This window comes from Solea senegalensis, linkage group LG10 (assembly GCF_019176455.1).
Source record: "Solea senegalensis isolate Sse05_10M linkage group LG10, IFAPA_SoseM_1, whole genome shotgun sequence".
In the NCBI taxonomy this organism is placed as follows: Eukaryota; Metazoa; Chordata; class Actinopteri; order Pleuronectiformes; family Soleidae; genus Solea; species Solea senegalensis.
In genome coordinates this window covers 8,945,303-8,967,452 of record NC_058030.1, presented here as the reverse complement: position 1 = coordinate 8,967,452, position 22,150 = coordinate 8,945,303, and the positions used below count along the sequence as shown (strand labels likewise).

General features: G+C 39.8%; 1 protein-coding gene across 4 annotated transcripts; it reads left to right on the top strand.

The window, feature by feature from the left end:
* The first annotated feature begins 1,832 nt into the window (after positions 1–1,832).
* On the top strand, positions 1,833–21,335 carry mfge8b (milk fat globule EGF and factor V/VIII domain containing b). 4 transcript variants are annotated; one of them, XM_044036627.1, is made up of 11 exons: positions 1,833–1,998; positions 10,079–10,201; positions 10,306–10,437; positions 11,179–11,211; positions 16,799–16,912; positions 17,147–17,328; positions 17,836–17,991; positions 18,320–18,464; positions 19,497–19,681; positions 19,774–19,929; positions 20,843–21,335. In XM_044036627.1, the coding sequence occupies exons 1-11, from the start codon at positions 1,929–1,931 to the stop codon at positions 20,984–20,986; spliced, it is 1,440 nt and encodes a 479-aa protein (XP_043892562.1). In that variant the 5' UTR covers positions 1,833–1,928; the 3' UTR covers positions 20,987–21,335. The 4 variants fall into 4 exon arrangements, with proteins under 4 accessions (XP_043892562.1, XP_043892560.1, XP_043892564.1 ...); XM_044036625.1 differs by having other exon boundaries at positions 19,479–19,681; XM_044036629.1 differs by lacking the exon at positions 11,179–11,211.
* Positions 21,336–22,150: the final 815 nt, after the last annotated feature.

The window sequence follows — 22,150 nt, the reverse complement described above, 5'->3', positions numbered from 1 at the left end:
CACTGTAAACATTTATTTAGGAATAAGCAGATTATTAGATGCCATGGTGCCTTACTGTTAAACCACTTCTTAGTTTTCCCTCATATACTGTGTGCATGAACAGGATCTTGTACTGTTATGATACCACTTATCAAAGCAAGTCATTTAGAAAGTATCTCAACTCTTGGAAAACCAGGTCGCTACAGAGAAAGTTGCACTTTTACTTATCATTAATTTGTATGATTCTCATCATATAAAGTCAGGGAAATTCCCAAACATTTGATGAGTGACAATGCAAGAGTATACAGTATGCTCGTCCATAGTCTGACACTAAACTTTGATGTTAAAGATATGAAAGATTTTCTTTTCACATGGAACACGTTCAAGATGGAACACATTCTACCTTATTAACTGCATTTAAGCTAAAGTTCATGAGGAGAGAGCGACAAACCAAACACGGAGATGTGATGTTAACAGAGCATCAAAGCACAGCAGCCTTTCTCCTTTGTCTTTGAGCTAATCGGCAAGCGTGAGATCATTTTAAGCTGCATTTAAATCACTTTGGCTTGTTACTAGGATACAGAAGGGTGAGTTTTGCCCATGCCAATCAAAGGGGGGTAGATTTTATTTTCTGTGAATATTGTTGTTGCTGGTGTAGTGCATGTCACATTTATAATCCAGCCAGAAAGTTAATAGTCAATTTATTATTTTTGTCTTATATATTAAACCTTAATTTGTGGGCAAAAAAAAAAGTGTTTATGGAAAACTATGTGTGTCCCTGCAAAATGAATGATGTGAAAGATACAAAGACTGAAAGAGTCTGACACTCTTGGACATTGTTCAGTGTCACACCCATTAAAAACAATTCTTGCTTCACACCCACTCTCTCTGCTCTCTCTGACAGCACAGAAATCAACACTGACCCACTGCTGGGTCTTGTTTCCAGAACTTATAAATCAAAACAAATCAATCTTATCTTTTCACTTATTTTAAGGCAATATCTACATATGTGAATCACGCATTTTGAAAATCTGCTGGCAAGCTGTGTTGTTTTCTTTCTTGACCTCAGCTGTCAGGGAGGCCTTGTGTGCCCAGGGATTTCCTCCTCCCTCTAGTAAATATCCTAGATTTTTTGTGTGTTATATAAAACAACAAAAAATAGACACAAAACAATTAAAAATAAATGCAAAAGGACCACAAAGAGAATGAGTAAAATATGCATGACATAACCACAAAAAACATGAAACCGCTGACCTCTGGAATTACTTTTTGATTGTGGTTGTGGTTTTTGCTTGTTTTGTGCCCAGTCTTGGGGTCTTGCTCCTTTTTAAATTCTGTTCAGTCCTATAATACAAAGAAAATCATACGTCCTCATCTCTTCTCACCTACACTCGTGTAACCACTTGTGTTCACAGCCGTACAATAGAGCAGCTCCAAATTATTCAAAATTCAACAGCTAGACATACTGTTATTATGCTATCATCATCATTTGTATTATTATTAATAATAATAATTATTATTATTATTACTGTTATAATCATTATTATTATAATAATAAAGTCAAATGTGATTACATTTAGAAAAACTGAGGAGCAATTATCTCTCAGGAGTTTTTACATTAAAGGTCTTTTAATCCACACATTCATTTTAATGCATCCCATCACCTTTAAAGCGCCTTTTGTTTCCATGGTAATTTATTGCCCTCTGCTCTGTGGGTTGTTTTTTTCTTGTAGACCAACAACAGCGGGAAGGAGAGGGCGTGGCTACAATTAAAAGCAAGCCTGCGATTGGCTGAGAGCGGAAGCGCACGTGCTCCTCCTCTCCGCCTGCTGCCTCTCACTCCACAGCCGTGCAACTAGCTCGAGAGTCGGTCACACAAACGTCCGGAACGCCGCTGCCCTCTTGTACCCTCAAACCTTCTCTCACCTAATTTACGAAGAACGACAGCCATGCAGGAGAACACGCGGTTCTTCATGTGGCTTCAACTTTTCTCCGCTGCTCTGGTGTTCGGGGTTAACGGTAAGTTTCCTTCTCTGCAATTGTTTACACTTAACGTCAGTTAAAGGGTTCAGCAGTACCTTGTGGTATTCTCAACGGTTTTTTTTCGCCTCCTTTGTCACGCTGTAAACGTCTATTTTAAGTTTGTGGTGGGGTGTTTAGTGGGGTTTTTTGTTTTGTTTTGTCGGGAAGTGTTTGTTTTTGTGGTTTGTTAGACTGACGCGTGGGTTTTGTGGCACAGACACAGCAGACAGAAGGTGCACTGGGCTTTTGTTAGTGCATAAGTTCAGGCGATGCTTTAACAAATGGACAGGCAATGGGGGGGATGAGGACTCTACTTCACGTGATTTAAAATTCACAGAGAATGTCCAGATTGACAATCTCCTCATGTAAAGGTTCAGAACATCATAATCTCTCATAATTCAGTGTCGAATGTGTGTATCTGCGTCAACTATGAACTGAAATGCAATAATACAGTTTTCACATTGAGCTGGAGGGATTATACATAAAATAAATACCTTTTCTCGTGTTATGTAAAAATGTGAAAGATGAAAATGTGTAAATTAAGTTCCCATTTTGCTTCTTTTTGTTCAGTTTTAAAACTCAGTCTGTTTTGTCGCAATTTTGAAACTCTGGCAAAAGAAAACATTTTGTATTTCTATCCATTGCTCGTAAGAAACTATTGGGACTTAGTTCATTGACATCTGTCACCACAGATGACAGGCTAGGCCTGGTTCACAATTTCTGTGTTCTCTGTCTGCAGAGTGCCTACTATGCATTTCTACATGCACATACATGGCTGTGGTTCCATTTCACACTAAAGTGAGGATCCGTGTCAACTCTAGCATTCCACGCATGCTTACTCAATCTCACATTCCATTCCAGTAGCAGTGATTTATCTCTAGGAGATCACCCTCATTTGTATGTCCTTGTATGCCTAAAGTGATTAATCGAAATGTGTGGGTACTGGCGGACTTCTCCACATAACTTCAAGCTGGTGTCCATAGTTACCAGATTTTTTCCGCTGTCTCTTTTGACCAACAAAAGTGCGCCACCAACTGGACTGGAGAACTGTCCAGTCAGTGTGCAGGGCCCACACTCTCACTAAATATGGTGGTGCTCACATTTGCCTGCAACTGGTCTGCGTGCTTTACGTGGACAGATACCGACATTTGTGTCACATGGACCATGTAGACACATGGACATGGAAAGTATGTCCCAGGATGATGTATTTTACATAGAGAATGTAAAACATGATCTAAAAGTGTTTTTCGTTGTTGGGAAATATTGTTGTGGACCCAAACACATTACAGTGTTTGGGTCCACATGAGCATGGCAGTCTGCCATTTGGTTACATTTGGTTTAAGATATTAGAAATATTTTTTCAAGTTAGAATGAATGGTCTTGTGTGGTTACCTAAGGGCACTTTGGTGCACAGTGACCCTTTATTAATAACAGTATTAGACCTGTTATTATACTTCTTCAGTGCCATTGGTGCTTGGCTTTGTCTGCATTTCTATGCATCAAACACATTCAGGGCGACAGACAAAGAGGCAGAATGGCCTGGTTTTCCTGTTTGCATGTGTGCTCTGGCATCACATGTAACACAAAAATTGTCCTTGGTATGATGGCGTATTTTCCGAATGATGTCCCTTTCCACTCCTTGCACACTTCCTGACAGAGAAGAGAGTTCATATAACAGCTTGGTGATGTGAAACACATGTGCTGTGTGTTGTTCAGTTGAAATATTTGGACATTTGACATTTTCATTTTTGATAACTCTTGATGTAATGTTCTGTAAACCTGTGTGATCGACATTTCAACTCGGGTTTTTTTTTAAATAACTTTTTGTTTTCATTGAAGCTGAAAAAGGTCACATTGTGATGAGAAGCATAATCACAAGCAGGTTTGCTCCTCGAGGCTCATGTGGATGAAGTGGCCGCAGAGAGTGGGTGTGGCTACACTGACCATAAAGTTATTTTTCCTGGTGCAGCAGCCAACGCAGAAGTGCTAGTGAACTTCCACCCACAACAGTGCTCACTGAGACCTTGTCAACACTGTCAGGGTATATGGAGGTGGGTGTGGGTGGTGGTGTTAGGGACTTCCTGCTGCTGCATCATGTGTAATGTTTACAGGACATAATATAAACTGAGAGGAGTGTTGTCTTTAGGAGAAAAGTATAAAATTGGTGTTCACTGTACATAGTCTTCATACACACAACTATTCACAAAGCGGCTGACTGAAACCAGGCTAAATATAGCCAGATACTGTATTAGACCAGAGGCATGACGGTTGCCGTGCATGTTTTGATTTGTGATTGAAGTCAGGTGCACTGAAACACTAAGCAGTTTGAACTAATGTACTTTTGGGAATAAGATGGGCTTTACTTGCCAGTAAATCAAGCAGAAATGACAATTACTTTAAGCAGAAATTTAATTTCCTGCTAATGTGATGGAGTGCCTCTTCACATTATCCATTGACTGCTTTGCTTTTTTTTTCTTTTAGGAGTTATTTAGGGTAATTTTGTTGATGAATTATTCATCTTCCCCCCTTTTATTCCTATATTATTATTGTAATATTGTTTTTGGTATTTTACTTGTAACTGTAAATTGAGTTTCAAAAGATAGATAAATAAAATATGCTAGAAATTGAGATCAAACTAAATTTGATATTGAATATTAACTCTATCGAAAGACAAATGTATAAATCATAAATGTAGGGTATTCTGTACAATAAACTGGTTATTGGTTACAGTTTTGAATCATATATCAGTTGAGCATTCACACCCCCTCTGTTCTTGTGTCTGCCTGTGTTGGCTTATCCCCTAAGGCATCTGTCATCTCAATCTTCGATGGCTTTATTATTACTTATCCCACCAAATCTTTCAGCACAGGACTTTTTCTTCCATCTGAATTTTGAATAGCTCCCTTAATCAATCTTTCATTGCAATATGGAGTGTCTTCTAATTTGAGCCACTTCATTAGTATCTCACCCTACTTTTCAATCTGCCATGATGAATATTTTACACGCTGTCATGAAACCAAATGAACACATTTTTTATATATGACATCTGTATTTATATGGTGATGCATTCAGGCTCTTTGTTCACTTTAGGCAGTTGTTATTGTTGACAAATGATTCCAGTGCAGGTCTTCAGAGAGAAGCTTGTGATGCTGTTGATGGTGCGTGACGCGTGAGTATATTTTTAGACGCTGGCTATCATTGTTTTTATTTTTTTCTGAGCAGCAGCAGATGGTTTTGCTTCTCTGGTAAAGCACTTAAAGATTATACACAGCTAACATGTAGCAGGACGAGTCCCGCTGATCTTCATATTGAAGTGATGTGGGTTATTTCAGGACTCTAGTAGGCCTGACCTTGATAAATTCACTTCTTAGTAATTCATGTCCAAGTCAACTCTCTTTCCTACGTCTCCGGCACTCAATTTGGCAGAGGCAGGTAATAACACTTGATGAGCACTCGACAGGATTCAAGACTCCTTATTATGCTTAATCACATCTTTAGCCGTTTTAAAGAGGACTGGACTTGTGTGTATATGTGTGCATATGTGTGAGTGTGTGACGCAGGCGTCTTTCCTTTTTCTCTTTGGAACACTGAGTTCCCACACTTGCCTGCCAGCCTATAGGCTCCAGAATGTTTGTTTGTGTGTGTGTGTGTGTGTGTGTGTGTGTGTGCGTGTGTGTGTGTGTGTGTGTGTGCGTGTGTGTGTGTGTGTGTGTGTGTGTGAGAGAGGGCAGAGTGTTTACTGTTTACAAGCCTCAGGAAATAGAGGGCACTGATGTAACCAAACAAACCGTCACACAGTATTATCACTAACAATTATATGTATTCTTAGCTCTGTGTATCTGTTCAGCCCCCTACTCTTCAGGCGCATGGACAGGTTAATTCGGAATAATTTCAAACAAACCTGCCTCTTTTCACAGCTTCTATTATTAAGCTAAATTCTGTAAATCCCTTTCAAACTGATTTCATGTATTGTTTTCGTGCTAATTCAGATGAAAGAGATTTCGCTCATGGCTCTGCCCTGATGTGTGTATGAAGCAAAAAAAAAAATCCTCTGTAAAATACAGCAGTCCCCCATAATGATTCACTTCCTCAGTTGGGGTATTTTTTCTCCAACATACTATTTTACCACCAGTAACTGTTTCTCTAATATGAGTTACTGTCAGTGTCCACAGTTTGTTCACTCCCCTGTGTCCAGAAATGGTTACCTCATGTTCATGTTTCACAGCAGGTTTTATAAAAGGGTCTCATCCCTCTCATCCTTATTAAAGGGTCCTGTTTCTTTTTTTGTCCGTTTAACAAACAGGGATCAAGTGAGTTGACTCAGATTCATCAGATTCATCTGTGAAGATTCTCCAGGGAACATGTGTGAACATGCTGTGTTTTGTGCTGCCACTCACATGTTTCCGAGAAGTAAACACATGAATCGTCAGGGTAACTGATGCCAAACCAAGCACCCTGCTTGCAAAACAACAGTCACTGCAGTCATGTAAGATAGATCATGGTCTTCTGAAACTTACTTTGCATAATTATAAGTTTGTAACAGTAGACAAACATTTCTCAGTTGTTTTAATGGTAGAAATATGCAATGTTGTCACCATACTATCTAAGACATTGATTATTTATATTTACAGTATGTCTCTTTACAATAACTCTCACTATCTGGTAACTGACTTAAACGGCTCTGTGTTTTTGTTCTGGTATTTGTTTGTCATTCTGGGGCTGAGGCATCATGGGAAAGGCGCAGACTATGACTCATAAATAATGAAAATAAGCACAATGCCCTGTGGAAAAGATTTGTGCTGCCAAACATAACTTCACATACCTTTCTAATCTGTCATTAAGTCAAAGTGAGTCACTGGGCACATTTAGCACTGGTGTAGTTTGGGCAAATTGTGAGTATTTAATGTGTTTCGCATACTATTGCAGATAAGACCTAAATTGTGACTGTAGCATTGGACGATTATGGCTTTGGTTCTGTTCAAACTCGACATGTAAGTACAATAACAAAATAGCAATATTATAATAATACGTCTTCAATAGGAAGGTAATATAATCTTATTTCTAATGTAATTTCCAGTAATATGACAGTGATATCATGTTATTTTCAAAGAAATATTCAGATAATGGCTTGGTAATTAGAATAAGTATAGGCTACCATTAGTGTAATATCTTCACATTGTTATATATACTATCTGTGATCCAAAAAGGCAATTTGACATAAACTAATTTCAACTCTAAAGCTAATTTTCAAAATGATTGCAATAATTCTGCGCCATGCCTACTCTCTTGGCAAGATATAGATTATTTTTTAGTAAATATATTTTCTTAATCAGATTACTCACATCTGAATGAACTGACCTTTTTATGTTATTTTCCAACACTGAAAGTGAAACTGCAGCCACACATTTCCCTAGAAATATGTAACAGCACTTGTCTGTCAGATGTCCATTAAGATAATAGAGAAGAACAACTCTCCTCTTCATTTAGAAGTTATTTTTTCTTTCTTAAGACCCTTGTGTGAAAGCTTGTTAAAATCTCATCATACTTTTACATTTATTGAGGACCGAATAATTTCATACTGATCTGGTTTTTACTGACAGTGGCATCACTTCTGGGATTCATTTAGGGAGCCTCTGGTGGTTTTACCACTGTCTCTTTGTTGACCACCTTGCCTAATATGTGACTAATTTAATTTCCTCATTAACAGTGCCCTTCAGAGCAGACGGCAAGCAGTGTTTATAGAGGCAGTTAAATGTAGTGGAGTGCACAATTTCCTTTCTTAATACCTCCAACCATGGAGGTTCAGTTTTTAGCTGTTTTGTTTGTTTGTGAGCAGCATAACTCAAAAGACAAAGGATCCATTTTCATAAATTTAGGTTATTCAGGATTTCTTCCTATTGTGAGACAAGGAAGTATATTAACATTTTTGGAAACTTGGCAGAGTTTTGGCAGAGGTTTGCACTGTTGGATTACTTTGTTTAGTTTATATCGTCAGTGTTGCAAGTTCATCAGCCAGATTTCTCCATGGAAATATTAAATGTACTCCTTTCTTTTGTTATCTTTCTCTGCAGTAGGAGGGCTTCTAGAAGGCAGCTGTCTGCCATGCACAGAAAGGAGGTTGTGTTCCCTCCCTTTAGATAAACAGGCAGCAGCTTTGGATAAGGATGAGCTGTTGGTGCCAGCCAAGCCTGTTGCCCAACAGTCCTGTGAGATGTGAGAGCACTTGAAGGCCATGACACTGGATCTAACACTGATAACACTAGACATCCATGAGAAATGCAATTCAGTGGATAAACAGCCAAGCAAAGTGGTTCTTTCTTTCTTTCTTGGATAATGTTTCAATGCAAATTGTATACATTAGTGGTTGAAAGAGAGGTTGGAAGATGGAGTACGTGGAGAGGTTACAGGATGTTAGATGTTCATGAAGACTGAAGTGTCTTTGAAATGTTATTATTTGGCTGTGGAGTTGCAATCGTAAAAGAAGTATATTGGTATTTAAGTATTTAACCACAGGAGTCAGGGTTCATTTGAAGCAGGAAAAGCTTCCCCACTGAAAGGCTTCCCCAACAGTGACAAAAACAAGAGGTCAGAGCTCTTTTTAGCCTGCAGAGCGCGCTTATACTGCCACTTTCACACTTGGGGTCCAACCTCAATTTCCTTAACAATTATATAAATGCTAAGTGTTAACTTGGAAATACCGTCTCGGGTGTTAGAATGCCCCCAAATTATTTACTTCCTCCATATTTAAAGTGACAAAATGAGTTTAAAAGGGTATAATTGAAGAGGCCACTTCCGCAGAGCATTGTGGTGTATGTGCATAAAACTGTAATTACATGTGGTTTATTGTTTAAACCATATATGTAGCATTTAGTTGAGCTATTTATGCTATGTAATTGGATTTATAATTTATGATACTTTTTGATTTTTTTTTTCGAGATGCCATAGTTTCACATTGACAAGAATATCGTTGTGAATTTAAACATATGGTGGCAGTCGATCATAACTCATTCAGTGTTTACTGTTGAAAAACCACTACTTCTCTTCTATTTTTTACTCCACCCAGTTCTAGATGACATGAATTCCCTCATGCCCTGAGAGCTGCCAGATTGTCAGGTTCAGGATTGGCAGTGGTGAAGCTACTAGAATCATCCAGTGTTTATGTTGTTTACAGAGGGGTGATGGCTTACTCAGCTGTTCATATCAACACCACAGCTAACATGCTGTAGGCTGTTCACGCTTTATTCAGCAACACTACAGGGGAATTGCCTGGCATAAGAAAGTCAAAACCTGATTTTTGAGCTGATCCGCTCTCAAAAAAAGTCTCATTCTTGCTTATTGAAAACATATCATTCTGACTTTGTTTAAAAGTCAGAACTGCTGCAGTATCTGAGCCGATTGTCTTCTTCCTGTCCGGAAACCCGGGCCTAGTAATATTAGATGTTTGTTGACAGGAAATGCAGAGCTGTCAGATTAACATATATATGAATCTGAAAGAAGGAGCGCAGCAAACCACAGCTGGATCAAGGATACACAACCTTTTAGAGGTGTATTTTCCTTGTTGCTACTTTTTTTCTTTGCTCTACTTTACTTTTTATTAAAAGCAGGAAAAATGTCAACCATCAAGTAATTTAAATTCACATAATTTGCTCATATAAAGGCATTAGATTTTGTGACTAGAGAACAAGATTCCTCTTGTTTTCTAGTTTTAAATATCACAGGTTTGTCAGTTGGTATAGTGCTGTAGTTACCATCTTTAAGTTTGTACACAGCTTGTGTGTATGAAGACATTTCTTGAAACTATGCAGTGTTTATGGAAATCCTTTTAAAAATGACCAAGAAAAAGGCTGTATAGGGAAAATTCTGTTTCTGTGTGGAAATGGCTTAAGTGTGTAAAACTGTATTTGTTTTATTCAAAGAGTGACTTTTTGTATTCATTAGGATCTTCGAACATGACATTTGAAATTGAACAACACATTTCTGCAGCTCAGTCAGCTTTTTGTTGCTCTGCTTAAGCAGCTTGTCATTTGTCACTGATTGATGTTGACTGTAGCACTATCATTCCCACCTCTTTCTGTAGGTGATTACTGTGAGGTGAATGTCTGCAGTAATGGTGGCACCTGTGTGACTGGAGCAGGAGCTCCGTTCATCTGTATCTGTCCTGACGGCTTCTCTGGAGATACCTGCAATGAGACTGAGACTGGTAAGTCATTCACCCCACCCCACTTTATTAGAGGTTTCAATACACCGTACTCCTGGACCTGTGTTGGACTTGGCTGTAATACATCTTTCTTCTCCTCCAAAAAGGACCCTGCAAACCCAACCCGTGCAAGAATGAGGCCATCTGTGAGGTGACCAGTCACTCCCGCAGAGGTGACGTCTTCAGCGAGTACATCTGCAAGTGTGAGCCAGGCTTTGAAGGAGTCCACTGCCAGAACAGTGAGTATTATAGATATATCAAAGGTTTTTCAGTAACCATCACTGTTGTGTTCAGTTGTGTTATAAGTCAGAGATTCTGGATAACGTTCTGGTTCTCATGCAAACTAAGAATATTTCCAGTGTCATGCTCTATGTGAATATGTGATTACATATGGAACAGTGTTTTATATTTGTATTTCTCTGTATTTTGTTTTGGCCAGATTCAAGGTTTTCTGTGAATTTGCATTCTTGTGCCTGCACTTTAATGGAAACGCACACACGGAAAATTGGAGAATGAAGGAGTACTGAAAAAACTCATATTAGCATTATAAACCTGGAGCTCTTTATTGTTTTCTAAAACTGTAAATTAGGTTTAGGTATTTGGAAACAATCGAAAGTCATAGTCATTCATATACAATTAGTTGGCGTCTCTAATAAGGTAACTGTTAATGTGATTAACCTGGCACATTAAGTTGGAGACAGCTGCTGTAAATGATGGCCAGTCGACAGACAGCTGTTTTCCGTGCCTCTTTTACATGCCATTCAGAGCAGGTTGGTTTAGTCAGGGTCAGCCAGGGACAGGGAAGCAATGGTGGGAACATGTGCTGAGCTCCTTCAGCCCTGAAGACAGAGACAGATGGCTACTGTTTACATGAGAAGATAGCGGAATAACAGTGGCCAAATGTGCAGGAATTTATCAGGATTTTTAAGGAAAAGCCAGAGTGCATCCTGTGTTTGATCATTTGTGCCTTCTTATCCTAGGTATCCAAGGGGCAGATTTAATGTCGAAACAAGGTAACAGTAAATCTAGGATTCAGGAAAGAATGCTGTTTGTGTGTGTTTTCCTTCCTGAATCCGGGTGCTCTCTGTTCTTTTTGGCTGCATTAGGCAGAGAAAATCCACAAACACTCCCACACGCATATATAAATGATATGCAAGCACACACACACTGACTGGCAGATGGGGAACTGCTGAGGTTAACATTATCTGTCCTTATTTCTGACTCAAGTCCAGCAACAAAAGCAGCAATGAGATTAGACACACCACATTTTTATCAGCTCACTCACTCTGGCATGATGACTTCCTTTCATACTAAAATGTTTGTTGTTTGACAACTTGTTTCAAAGATAGCATCTGTAATTGTCTAGATTTCCCCCGCCCATATCTGGGTTCCAAACGTTCTCATTTGCTGTATAAAAATACAGTCCATGTTAACCCTTTGTGTTTTTCTCTTGGGCCTGAGAACCACAAACCACAGCTCATAAAAATCCATACATTGGTGTTTGGACAGTGCTTATACTGTAAGTGAGCTGCCAGAGTACAAAGCTCACCGCAGAGCAGGCATTTCACTAATTATATAAAGCCTGGAGGATACTGAGAATTTATTTGACCGGTTTGGTTATGAGAACCAGGGAGGAACCCTTCAATTTGCAGCTACTGATGACCATGTTATGACAGTTTCTCTAATTTGTGTCTGTGTGCACACACACGCCTGTGTGTGTGTGGCAGCCAGCTCCCATGGTATGTGTGAAAACCAGTAACCGTGGCAAAACTATGGAGGTGTAGTGGTGTTAAACATTTAATTACATCCTCACACTCACTTCACACATGGAAATGCATACTGCATTGACTCAGACATTCTGAGGGCAGAATTTAAATAAAAAGCTGAAGAATCAGTTGAACAGTTGCTTATGATGAGAGGGTGACCTGTTTTTTTTTTTTTAATCTAAGAACAATAAAAAACTGAGACGGAACAATTGGGAAATAGGAGCCAGTTGGAGAAATATTGTAGGATTAAGATAAGATAAACTTTATTACATCAGTGCAAACAGTTAAGACAGCAACATTAGACAACACAAAACAAGCAAGGGTTAAAGAAAGGTAAAACAGAAAAAAGGACTATAGGCTACAGGCTATGTGTAAACTTATGGACATATACAATACAAATTTCAACAGTAAACAAATGGAGAATATTTAACTCAACAATAACAACAAATGTGGTTGTTTTAAAATGGCTGAATATATTTTCTTAAAGGTCTAAAATTCCTCTGAGAAACTGATGAAGGGAGAACCACAAATCTACTGGAAAAACCTTCATCACATATGCACGGCACATCCCACGTGGAACAACCACACACGGCTCATGATCTCATATACAGCATACACATACACGCACGGTTTAGCCCTCGTGCCAGTCTAGCCAACAGTAAGTGGCGGTCCATGCTCAACGTCAGCGCTGCTACTGTTGCCAGGCGAAAAAAAGCAAACGTGGAGGCGGAATGGTGTATTAAGTCTGCCCTCCTGACAATGTCACAGTCACTACTCAAGTCTGGCCGCAGCACTTCTAACTGTCCTGTCAAATTGCTCTAAAAGCCTTTATGGGTGGTAGTGGTGGTGCAGGGGGGTATGGAGATACACAGAGAGAGAGGGAGATGAAGATAAATTGTACTTTTGTGCTAAAGTAGGTGGATGGAAACAGTCGGTGTAAAAATGGTTTTTCTTTCCTATAATTTCTAAATCCCAGATTTTAACATCCGATAAAGGCAGTTATTTGGTAGATGGAAATCATCAAAGGGTGTGTGTGTTTGTGTATGAGTGTGCTGCTGCTCTCTTTTGAGTTTTCAGCTCCTCCTAGGATGTGGGACTGTGGGCAGACTGGGCTCCATGCCTCCTTCTGTGTACAGGGATTGTGTGTGTGTGTATATACAGTATATATAATACACTGACACTACTGTGTGTACAGTGAATGTTTGTCACAAATCTGACTAAGTCTGATTTACTACTTTCCACATAAACCTAAAGTAAGGTTGACCTATTACTGCTTAACCTGTAGTGATTGTTGTTGTAAGCAACCCAAGTGGCTGTTGGGTGTTTTGAGTGGAAGGGCCAGACCAATACAGCAAAACCAGTGTATTACTGGTATTAATACAGTCTTTTTTCCCCATGTGGAGTAAAATACACATCTGTTTCCAAGGAAAACTGGAAACACATGACTTACTTACTTAATTATTTATTTTGTATAACTTTGGATTCTACAGGTCTGAATTTCCAGCTATGCTGTACTACAACATTATAGAGACATTGGTTTAATAATAATAATTCTAGTAAAACAAGTGTTTTGTTTTTGTTTATTGTCTGAATACTGGTATTCAGATTGTGTATATATATATCTGTCAGAAGCCAATCCCCAATTTCGTCAATCCACACGCTTGGGTTAATGTGATTTGCTTTAAGAAACTAAACCACATGTTGTGTGATAATGTATAATATGTTGTTCAGGAAGAGGAATCCATTGTTGTTAACCCCCGAGAAAGTCCCTTTTAGTCATCCAAAACACAAGGACATGAAGTCATGACTGTTTTGGTTTAGATTTAGTAACAAATATACATTTGGCGAAAGAAAGTTGTTTTTTCCAGCTACTCCCTCCCTAGGAGTCATCACAGTGGCTGATCCACATATTTGATTTGGCAGAGATTTCTATGCCAGATGCCTTACTGATGTAACTCTCTCATTTATCCAGGCTGGGGACTGGCACAAGAAGTACACTGGATGTGGCCCCCCTGTGGCTAGGGTCAATTTAGAGTGTCCAATTAACAATCAGCGAGTCCCCTCAACCTGGCAGGGAGCGTGCAAGCCTTCAGTCACAAGCCAAGTTCCTTTTTTCATTTTGTGGTGAAGGAAATTTGATCTTATATAAAAACTCTGAAGTTCAAACTGCAGATATGCAATAATATAGATATTTAAATGTTGCAGACACTGAACATTTAAGAACCACGGCTTCTGATGTCATCATGTCTTGATCTTTTTATAGTGAACTCAACCTAAAATAATATGTTCTGTAAATAAACTTTATGACATCAGAATTTTAAACTCAGAGCTCTGTATCCCTCCAGCAGAGTGACATCCTATTTAAAGCTACTGTATTCTGGGTTCTGCTGTGGCTCACCCTGGTGTGCTGTAGCTTGTCCTGTCCACAGTGTGCAGCAAAATTACACATCTGAAAATCTATCAGTCCTTTTTAAATATAATAATGCCGTTGTGATTTTCTTTGTTGATCTCTATACCTTTCAACCTTGTCGAACCATGGCAACAGTAGAGGTGAATTTGGTACTTGAACACAGTATTGAGTGCAAACTTTTCTCACATTTTGGGTGACATGGTTTACTTTCAAATCTCAGTGTCACTACCTTAAGACCCTCATACTGTGAGGTTTGGAGAAGATAACATTGGGTGACATCATCTACTCTTCTTGCTCAGCAGAACGCAAAGCAAGTTTTTCTTTTAGGTCCACTCTAAATCCTGCTGGCTGCAGCACAGTTTGTGGATGTAAATGGCTCCGCTTGTTGCTGCATGTGCTGCAAGCTGACCTTGGCTTTTCATTGATCGGGGTCTGGTTTCAAATAAGGTTTATATTGGCTTTGGCTTCATGCTGAGATAGATATCGACACTCCTGAATACTGTTGATGTGCGCTGTTTCTGTTGGCAGCTATAGGGTTTGATGTACAGAGGCCTTGCACGTGATCTCTCTCTAAAATCTATATGTGCTGATTCAAGATACCTCTACACACAGTGCATAATAGCTACTAATAGGTCAATATTGTCTTTCTTCTTTTGAGAGACTTACAAGCTCATTACTCATAAACGCTTCCGTATGCGTCTCATGTTTACATGTAACTGAGTACCATGACCATGCAGAGTCAGTCTAGTAAACAAACCCTGCTGTTGCAGGGTGTCACCTGTTCTTGTGAATGTTGTGTGAAGCTCAGCCCCCTCCAACACCCTGTCTGGTTGACATGTAAATAGATTAGAGCCCGAAGCTGACCAGACTGTACGGTTCTTCTGGTGACCAATCCACTTACTGGAGAGATGGCCACCAGACCAGAGTTTCTGTCTGTCTTTCATCAATTAGTCATACAGGTCTCTGGCTTGTACAGTAGGTGTAGTATTTTGTGACACATCTCACATGTCTGTTTGTGTGCTACATGAGAAAAACAAGAGATCGGCCTTGATATACTGTAGACATAGTTTATGGAGCAGAGCAGTCTGCCACTACTCGCATTCATTTCTGAATCTTTTTATCCATCTTCATGAGGTTAGACACACACAAGTAGCCACTTTTTCTTATGGACAGTGCTAAATATCATCTGCCTTGTATTTGTTCACCACCCAGTGCACATCATAATACCAATTGGCCAGTCCAAATTGTTATGCAGTAGTTTGTAACAGCCTTCTCTGATCCCTCATGTAATTAAGAATTCTTAAACACTAATTATGTGCATTTAGCACTAAAGTGCCTCTTGTACATTCTCTTGTTCTATCACGTCTGGATACAGACATTCGTGCCTTCTATCAAAATTTGCAGTGATAAAAATATTTACATTTATCAGTGTGAAGATGAGAGTTTGATGTTCAGCTGCTGCTGCAGGCTATAGTCTGGTAAATCTGATTTACAGTGAGCTCCCAGACCCCAAATTGTCATGACTGTGGACTTCATCATCCAGATATTATAAATGCACATTTTGGAATTACTGGAGCCTATTCCTACCGTGTCTGTGAAAATGAACGTTTGGACATGGAGCTATTTATAGAGCCAGCATGTGGGTAGAGAGATACAGCCATGTGTGCATTTTTTGTTGAAACATCACATTTGTGTGCTTGTGGTTGTTTCCTTGGGTTTTCTTCTATAAACTTCTAAGGATTAAAGTTTCAGAAACTGAAATTCCCCCTTAATTGTGCATTATCTGTATAAGGGACGAGTTAAATGTGAACCTAGTTCCTTAACTAAAGTTGGATTCATCGCACTGACAGTTGTTGAGGGTGTGCAATAAAAATGAGTTAATTCACATTTCATCTCGATGATTCGTTTTCCTCTCTGAGTCATCTGACACAGATGTTGAGTTGAACTAATAGTTTTGGTGAGGGCGCCATCAGGAGGAAGCTTTGAGATTTACAAGACAATTAAACAGTCCTGTAAGATGTACTCAAATAGATCTTATTAATGACACTCAACTCTTTAAAACTAGCTTGTGTAATAAAGAAATCTTCCACAGACACCCAACTTAAGATATTTACTCCGGGGACCCATCTACTTCACATCCTGACCACATGATCTCCTGGTACAGCTGGTTCTCTGACCTCAGCTTTATTGTTCAAGGCTGCAGCTCCTGTCTCTGGCCTTCTCTCTGCTAGAGGACTGGCTTGTTGGCATGGCTTCCTTCCACTAACCTACCTTTCAGAAATATCAAAGCTTAAGTCTGAAGCATGACATTTGATCTTCACTCTCTAAGTGTGATCTGCATCCAGACATTGACATTGACATTAACATTGAACACTAGGTTGTTTTTGTCCGCCCACAGTAACATTGGGTTTAATCTCTCTGCAGACATAAACGACTGTGCCGGCCAGCCATGTGAGAATGGAGGTATCTGCAGGGACCTGGATGGAGATTTCAAATGCCACTGCCCTTCACCTTATGTGGGCAAACATTGCCAACTGCGTGAGTGCCTGCACTCAATAATAACATACTCCCAGCTGAGGGCCAGGTGGCTACAAGAGATGTAACAGACATTGGTGTATTCAGACCACTATTGTCAGTATCACTTCTATCCTGATTATGCACTCAGCTTTTTCTCTATTGTTGAATTTAAAATGATGCAGGTGATAAAGTTAGTCTTTTGTAAGATGTGTGTTATTGATGTTTGAGCCACCCTTGCTCACCTCTCTACCACAGGATGCATTTCTCTGCTCGGCATGGAGGGAGGAGGTATCGCCGAGTCCCAGATCTCGGCCTCATCAGTCCGCTACACCCTGCTGGGCCTGCAACGCTGGGGACATGAGCTCGCCCGCCTCCACAACAAGGGACTGGTTAATGCCTGGAGTTCTGCCACACACGACAGGAACCCATGGATAGAGGTGAGATTAAACTCCAATTAACATCCGTGATGGATGGGGATGTTTTGCAGCCTTTATTGACATTGTGGGAAACTTGGCCACCCCTGCAGACGGTGCATTTGTAGTTATCCTTTGAACAATTTGAAAACTATTTGTCCTGACATTACCTGCATGATTTCTAAAACTTCTCTCAGGTGAACTCTTTGATAGAAGGCCAGAACTTATTATATATGATACCTTTTCTATCAGGCCACACGGTGGTATAGTGGTTAGCACTCTCGCCTTGCAGCGAGAAGACCCGGGTTTGAGCCCCGGTTGAAACAAGGGCCTTTCTGCATGGAGTTTGCATGTTCTCCCCGTGTGTGCGTGGGTTCTCCGGCTTCCTCCCACAGTCCAAAAACATGCAATGTGGGGATTAGGTGAATTGGACACTCTAAATTGACCGTAGGAGTGAGTGTGAGAGTGAATGGTTGTTTTGTCTCTAGCTGTGTGTGGCCCTGACTGACTGACCTTTTCCATCAATTACAGATCAACCTGAAGAGGAAAATGCGTGTCACAGGTATCGTCACTCAGGGTGCCAGTCGCTTAGGAACAGCTGAGTTCATCAAAGCCTTTAAAGTGGCATCCAGCCTCGATGGCAAGACATACACCATGTATAGAACGGACGGACAGGCAAAGGACCAGGTAAGGAGACACATGTGGAAACTGCTTGTTATCCTCTGAATGAAACAATAAAGCCAAAGCCAAAGCACATTCTGCCAACAACCACTAGAGGGGAACAGTACCTTTTCTACACAAACTATGTAGTATATAGTCACATCCTATGACTGTGATGTTCTGACATGATGTGCTTAACTTCACCACTTGTGAAAGAGTGGTATATTGTCACATATTGTTGTTTATAAAAGTTTATTTTATGTACTGCAGATCATTAAATATATTCTCTTTTGTACCATGACAAACTAATTGCACTCATTGGATTCGGTTTGCTAACTTGTCCTTCTTTTTTTAGGTATTTGTGGGAAATGTAGACAACGACGGCACCAAGACCAACTTGTTTGACCCTGCAATCATTGCCCAGTACATCCGCATTGTCCCTGTGGTGTGTCGCAAGGCCTGCACCCTGCGCATGGAGCTGGTCGGCTGTGAGCTCAATGGTAAACCTGCACAGAAAAAAAACCAAAACATTCAGCACACTGTAACAAACTGTGAGAGATATTATTCAAACTCCAGGTGGGAAAAATTATTGCCACGAAGGGGAATACATTTTTTCCAGCAGTTACCTCCTGTGTTTCCTCCCTAATTATTTTCAGTCCTACACTCAGCAACTGCTCATATTTCAAAGAGTGTTTCTCAGAGGATTGCACAATTACTCAGTAACTTTGAACACAGATGCTCAGTGTCTAATGAATCTATTCCAAGATGATCTCTTATCAGAACCATGTGATAAACATGTCTTTCATTGTGCTGCACTTTTGTGTCATAAAGCAGAGTTTTCTTCTTTCTTGATGGTTGTCATTTTATCATCCCTCATTTTGTGCATGACTGCAAAGCATTTGTTGCTTGAGCTCCTAACCTGCATGTTGTTTAAATTAGTGTTTGTTTCATTTATAAAAGACAGAAGCAAGCTTTTCACTTTCACTTTTCACAACTAAATTTGCTTAGAATATAAAATGTCTTGAAAGTTATAGGTCAGTATTTCAAAGTCACGATTCCACACAACTCCGAATGTAGGATGATGTAATAAAAAAGACGCGATGTTGCATGCGAAGGTAACAGCAACAGCACTGCTGTAGTTTAGAAAAAAAATCTTTCATGTATCTTTCACCCTGTGTTCATCTGTCCTGCCTGCTCTGCTGCTTTATTCTGAGCCAAGTGTGTTGCATTAAGATTGTCATTTTCTTCACATTCAATACATGAACTAATACTGCCACAGTGTATAATGCTAATAATAATGATAATAAGTGTTAAGATGAATGTAAAGCTATTCATATGTTGCTACACATTCACTTGTATGCACATATGAGTGCATGTGTACTTCTTTACATCACTGGCTGGCCTGCAATGCTTCCTGTGTGTTCCCTGTCTATCATACTTTTTTCTCTTTTTCTTTCCATTCCTCTTTTTCTCTGTGTCTTCCTCTGGTACTCTGTCTGGTCTGACCACCACAGTGTATTCAAACACTTCAGGTTGTTCAGAGCCAATGGGCATGAAGTCCCGATTGCTGTCTGACGGTCAGATCACAGCCTCCAGCACCTTCCGCACCTGGGGCATCGAGGCCTTCACCTGGTTCCCTCACTACGCCCGGCTGGACAAACAAGGCAAGACCAATGCTTGGACCGCCGCCACCAATAACCGATCTGAGTGGCTGCAGGTAACGAGAGGAGGAGTGGACAGAGCTGTGTGTTTTTATAGTTTTTCCCCCAACACTGCTTTTTTTAAATGCAGCTGTTTCTTTGTTCTCAGGTGGATCTCCGGTCCACCAAGAAGGTCACGGGAATCGTCACGCAGGGAGCCAAAGATTTTGGCTCCGTCCAGTTTGTCACAGCCTTCAAAGTGGCTTACAGTGATAATGGACATTCCTGGACCATTGTGAAAGACGAGACCACGAAGGTGGACAAGGTCAGGCACACTACCTTGAAAAACGGTCACAAATGTTGAGCCACAACATCATAGATCAGCATAATGTAGAATTCAAATAGAAATCATCAGATAACAATGTAGTTGCAGTGGATGAAACCAAAGGTACTAGTATATGTAATAATAATTTAATATATAACATTTAATAATAATTAATTTAATAATAATTTATTTAAAATAAAGAAGGTACTGCTGAGGTTTATATAAAAAGTTAATTTGTGTATTCTTGAAGGTAAACATTTATATAGCTTAAGTGAGTAGTAAAGCCTGTATCTGACTTACTCGTCTACACACATGGAATCAGATTACGTTTCTTTTTGCAGTCTTTCCTAATTCATTCAGAAAACAATTTATCTGCCACATAAACTGAAGGTAATAAATGACGGATCAAACAAGGCCAGAGCAAACTCTGGCCTTGTTTGCTCTGATCTAATTCAGGAAATGTTTATGACTTAACTTCGTTTTTAGACCTTGGATCTGTTTTCAATAGGATGATGTTGACTGGTGTTTGTGAACATTATCGATTGCCAAAGTTCCTTTTACAGGATTTTATATGGAGTCCAATCAGGTAACAAGCAGATTTTCTGGTTTTCAGACTTTCACTTGGAAAGAAAGGACTCCCACTAAATTAAAGATTTTATCTTGTTGTGCTGAAGTGCCAGACAGTGTTGTTAAACTGCACTTTATTAGTCTTCTTACATCCACAAAAACATGTACTTCTTAAGATATACACATTTTACTGTCATACATACTGTATTTTCTGGTATGTATGCAGGAACAAAGACCACTTGAACATTAATATTTTAAAACTCCTTTTGTTTCATGTGTTTCTAGTTGAAGAGTTTAACCGCATCGATGAGTTATGTTGTTTGACTGACTTTTGTTCTCTCTCCAGATCTTTCCAGGCAACAGCGACAACAATGTTCACAAAATGAACATCTTTGAGCCTCCGTTCTACAGCCGATATGTTCGCTTTCTACCGTGGGAGTGGCACGATCGCATCACCGTGCGAATGGAGCTGCTGGGCTGTGATGAATAAAATCGCTGGTTTGATTTTTTCCTCCATCCACACCCCCAGCTCCTCTCCACCTTCTCCCCTTTTCCCCTCCCTCACGCTCCAGCACTGCACCTGCACTGCCTTGCTCTCATCCCTAGGGGGCAGCAAACACCAGAGCAGCACATCACCTCTAACCACTATCACCATGGTGTGGATTGGGTTTTGTTTCTTGAATTGCACCTAAACCAAATCTGTGATCACTTTATCAACAGATACGGTGTCTTCTTTGTAACCAAGCAGAGCTGAGGTCAGATTTTTTTATCTCTATGTCCTGGCTAAATCCAAGGTGGTGAGTCCTTCATCCTTGTTTCAGAGGTCAGGGGTAGAAATACTGCTGCCGTATCACTTGGTGCTGTGTGGGCTCTGATCCCAGATCACTTCTCCCTGGGACATTGAACCTCCAAGACCCATGGCTGGTGATGTACAGAATCTCGCCCTGTAACTGAACTAAAAACCCCCTCTCAACACACAGAATATAAATTATACAGGATACATTGATGCTTTTGATTCTTATTTTTCATGTTGAGACAGTTTGTGTTTTTTTAGTATTTTCCCACACTTCATTTTCTATACTATACATTGTGTTTGAACTGCAATTACATAGAGAGTGTAGTAGCTAGTAAGAGGCTAATATCTAACCTTAATTTCACTGACCCTGTGTGTAAAGCTGTCGTCCAGTTCTTTCAGTTACATGTGACTTATTTGGTTGCAGTTGGTCTAATCAGGGTGAAGTTTTGTGCCAACACACCCGCAGGTTTTTTGTTCCTCTGGGTTTATGTAACTGATGTAGATCCATACAAACAAAGAAAGGAATCAAATACATTACATTTCATCTGGGCTCATATGACAGTTAGTGCAGTATTCGTACGTTGGCTGCTCCAGCTGATGTGGATCAGATTACATTTTTTTCTCACTCTCTCAATTCTTAGAAAAACTTTACAGCTGGTCACTGTTTCTTACTAACAGGATTCTTTGAACGATAAATAGCTCATGTGCGTTGTACACCACTCTAGAGTTCTCTGTTTTTGTAACAGTATTAAATCAATAATTGCATGTATTAGTTGGTTAAAACAGTGTAAATACTAACGATGGACGTCTCAGGTCAAACCAGATCTGCTACTCATGAACAGCAAATGCTACTGAAAT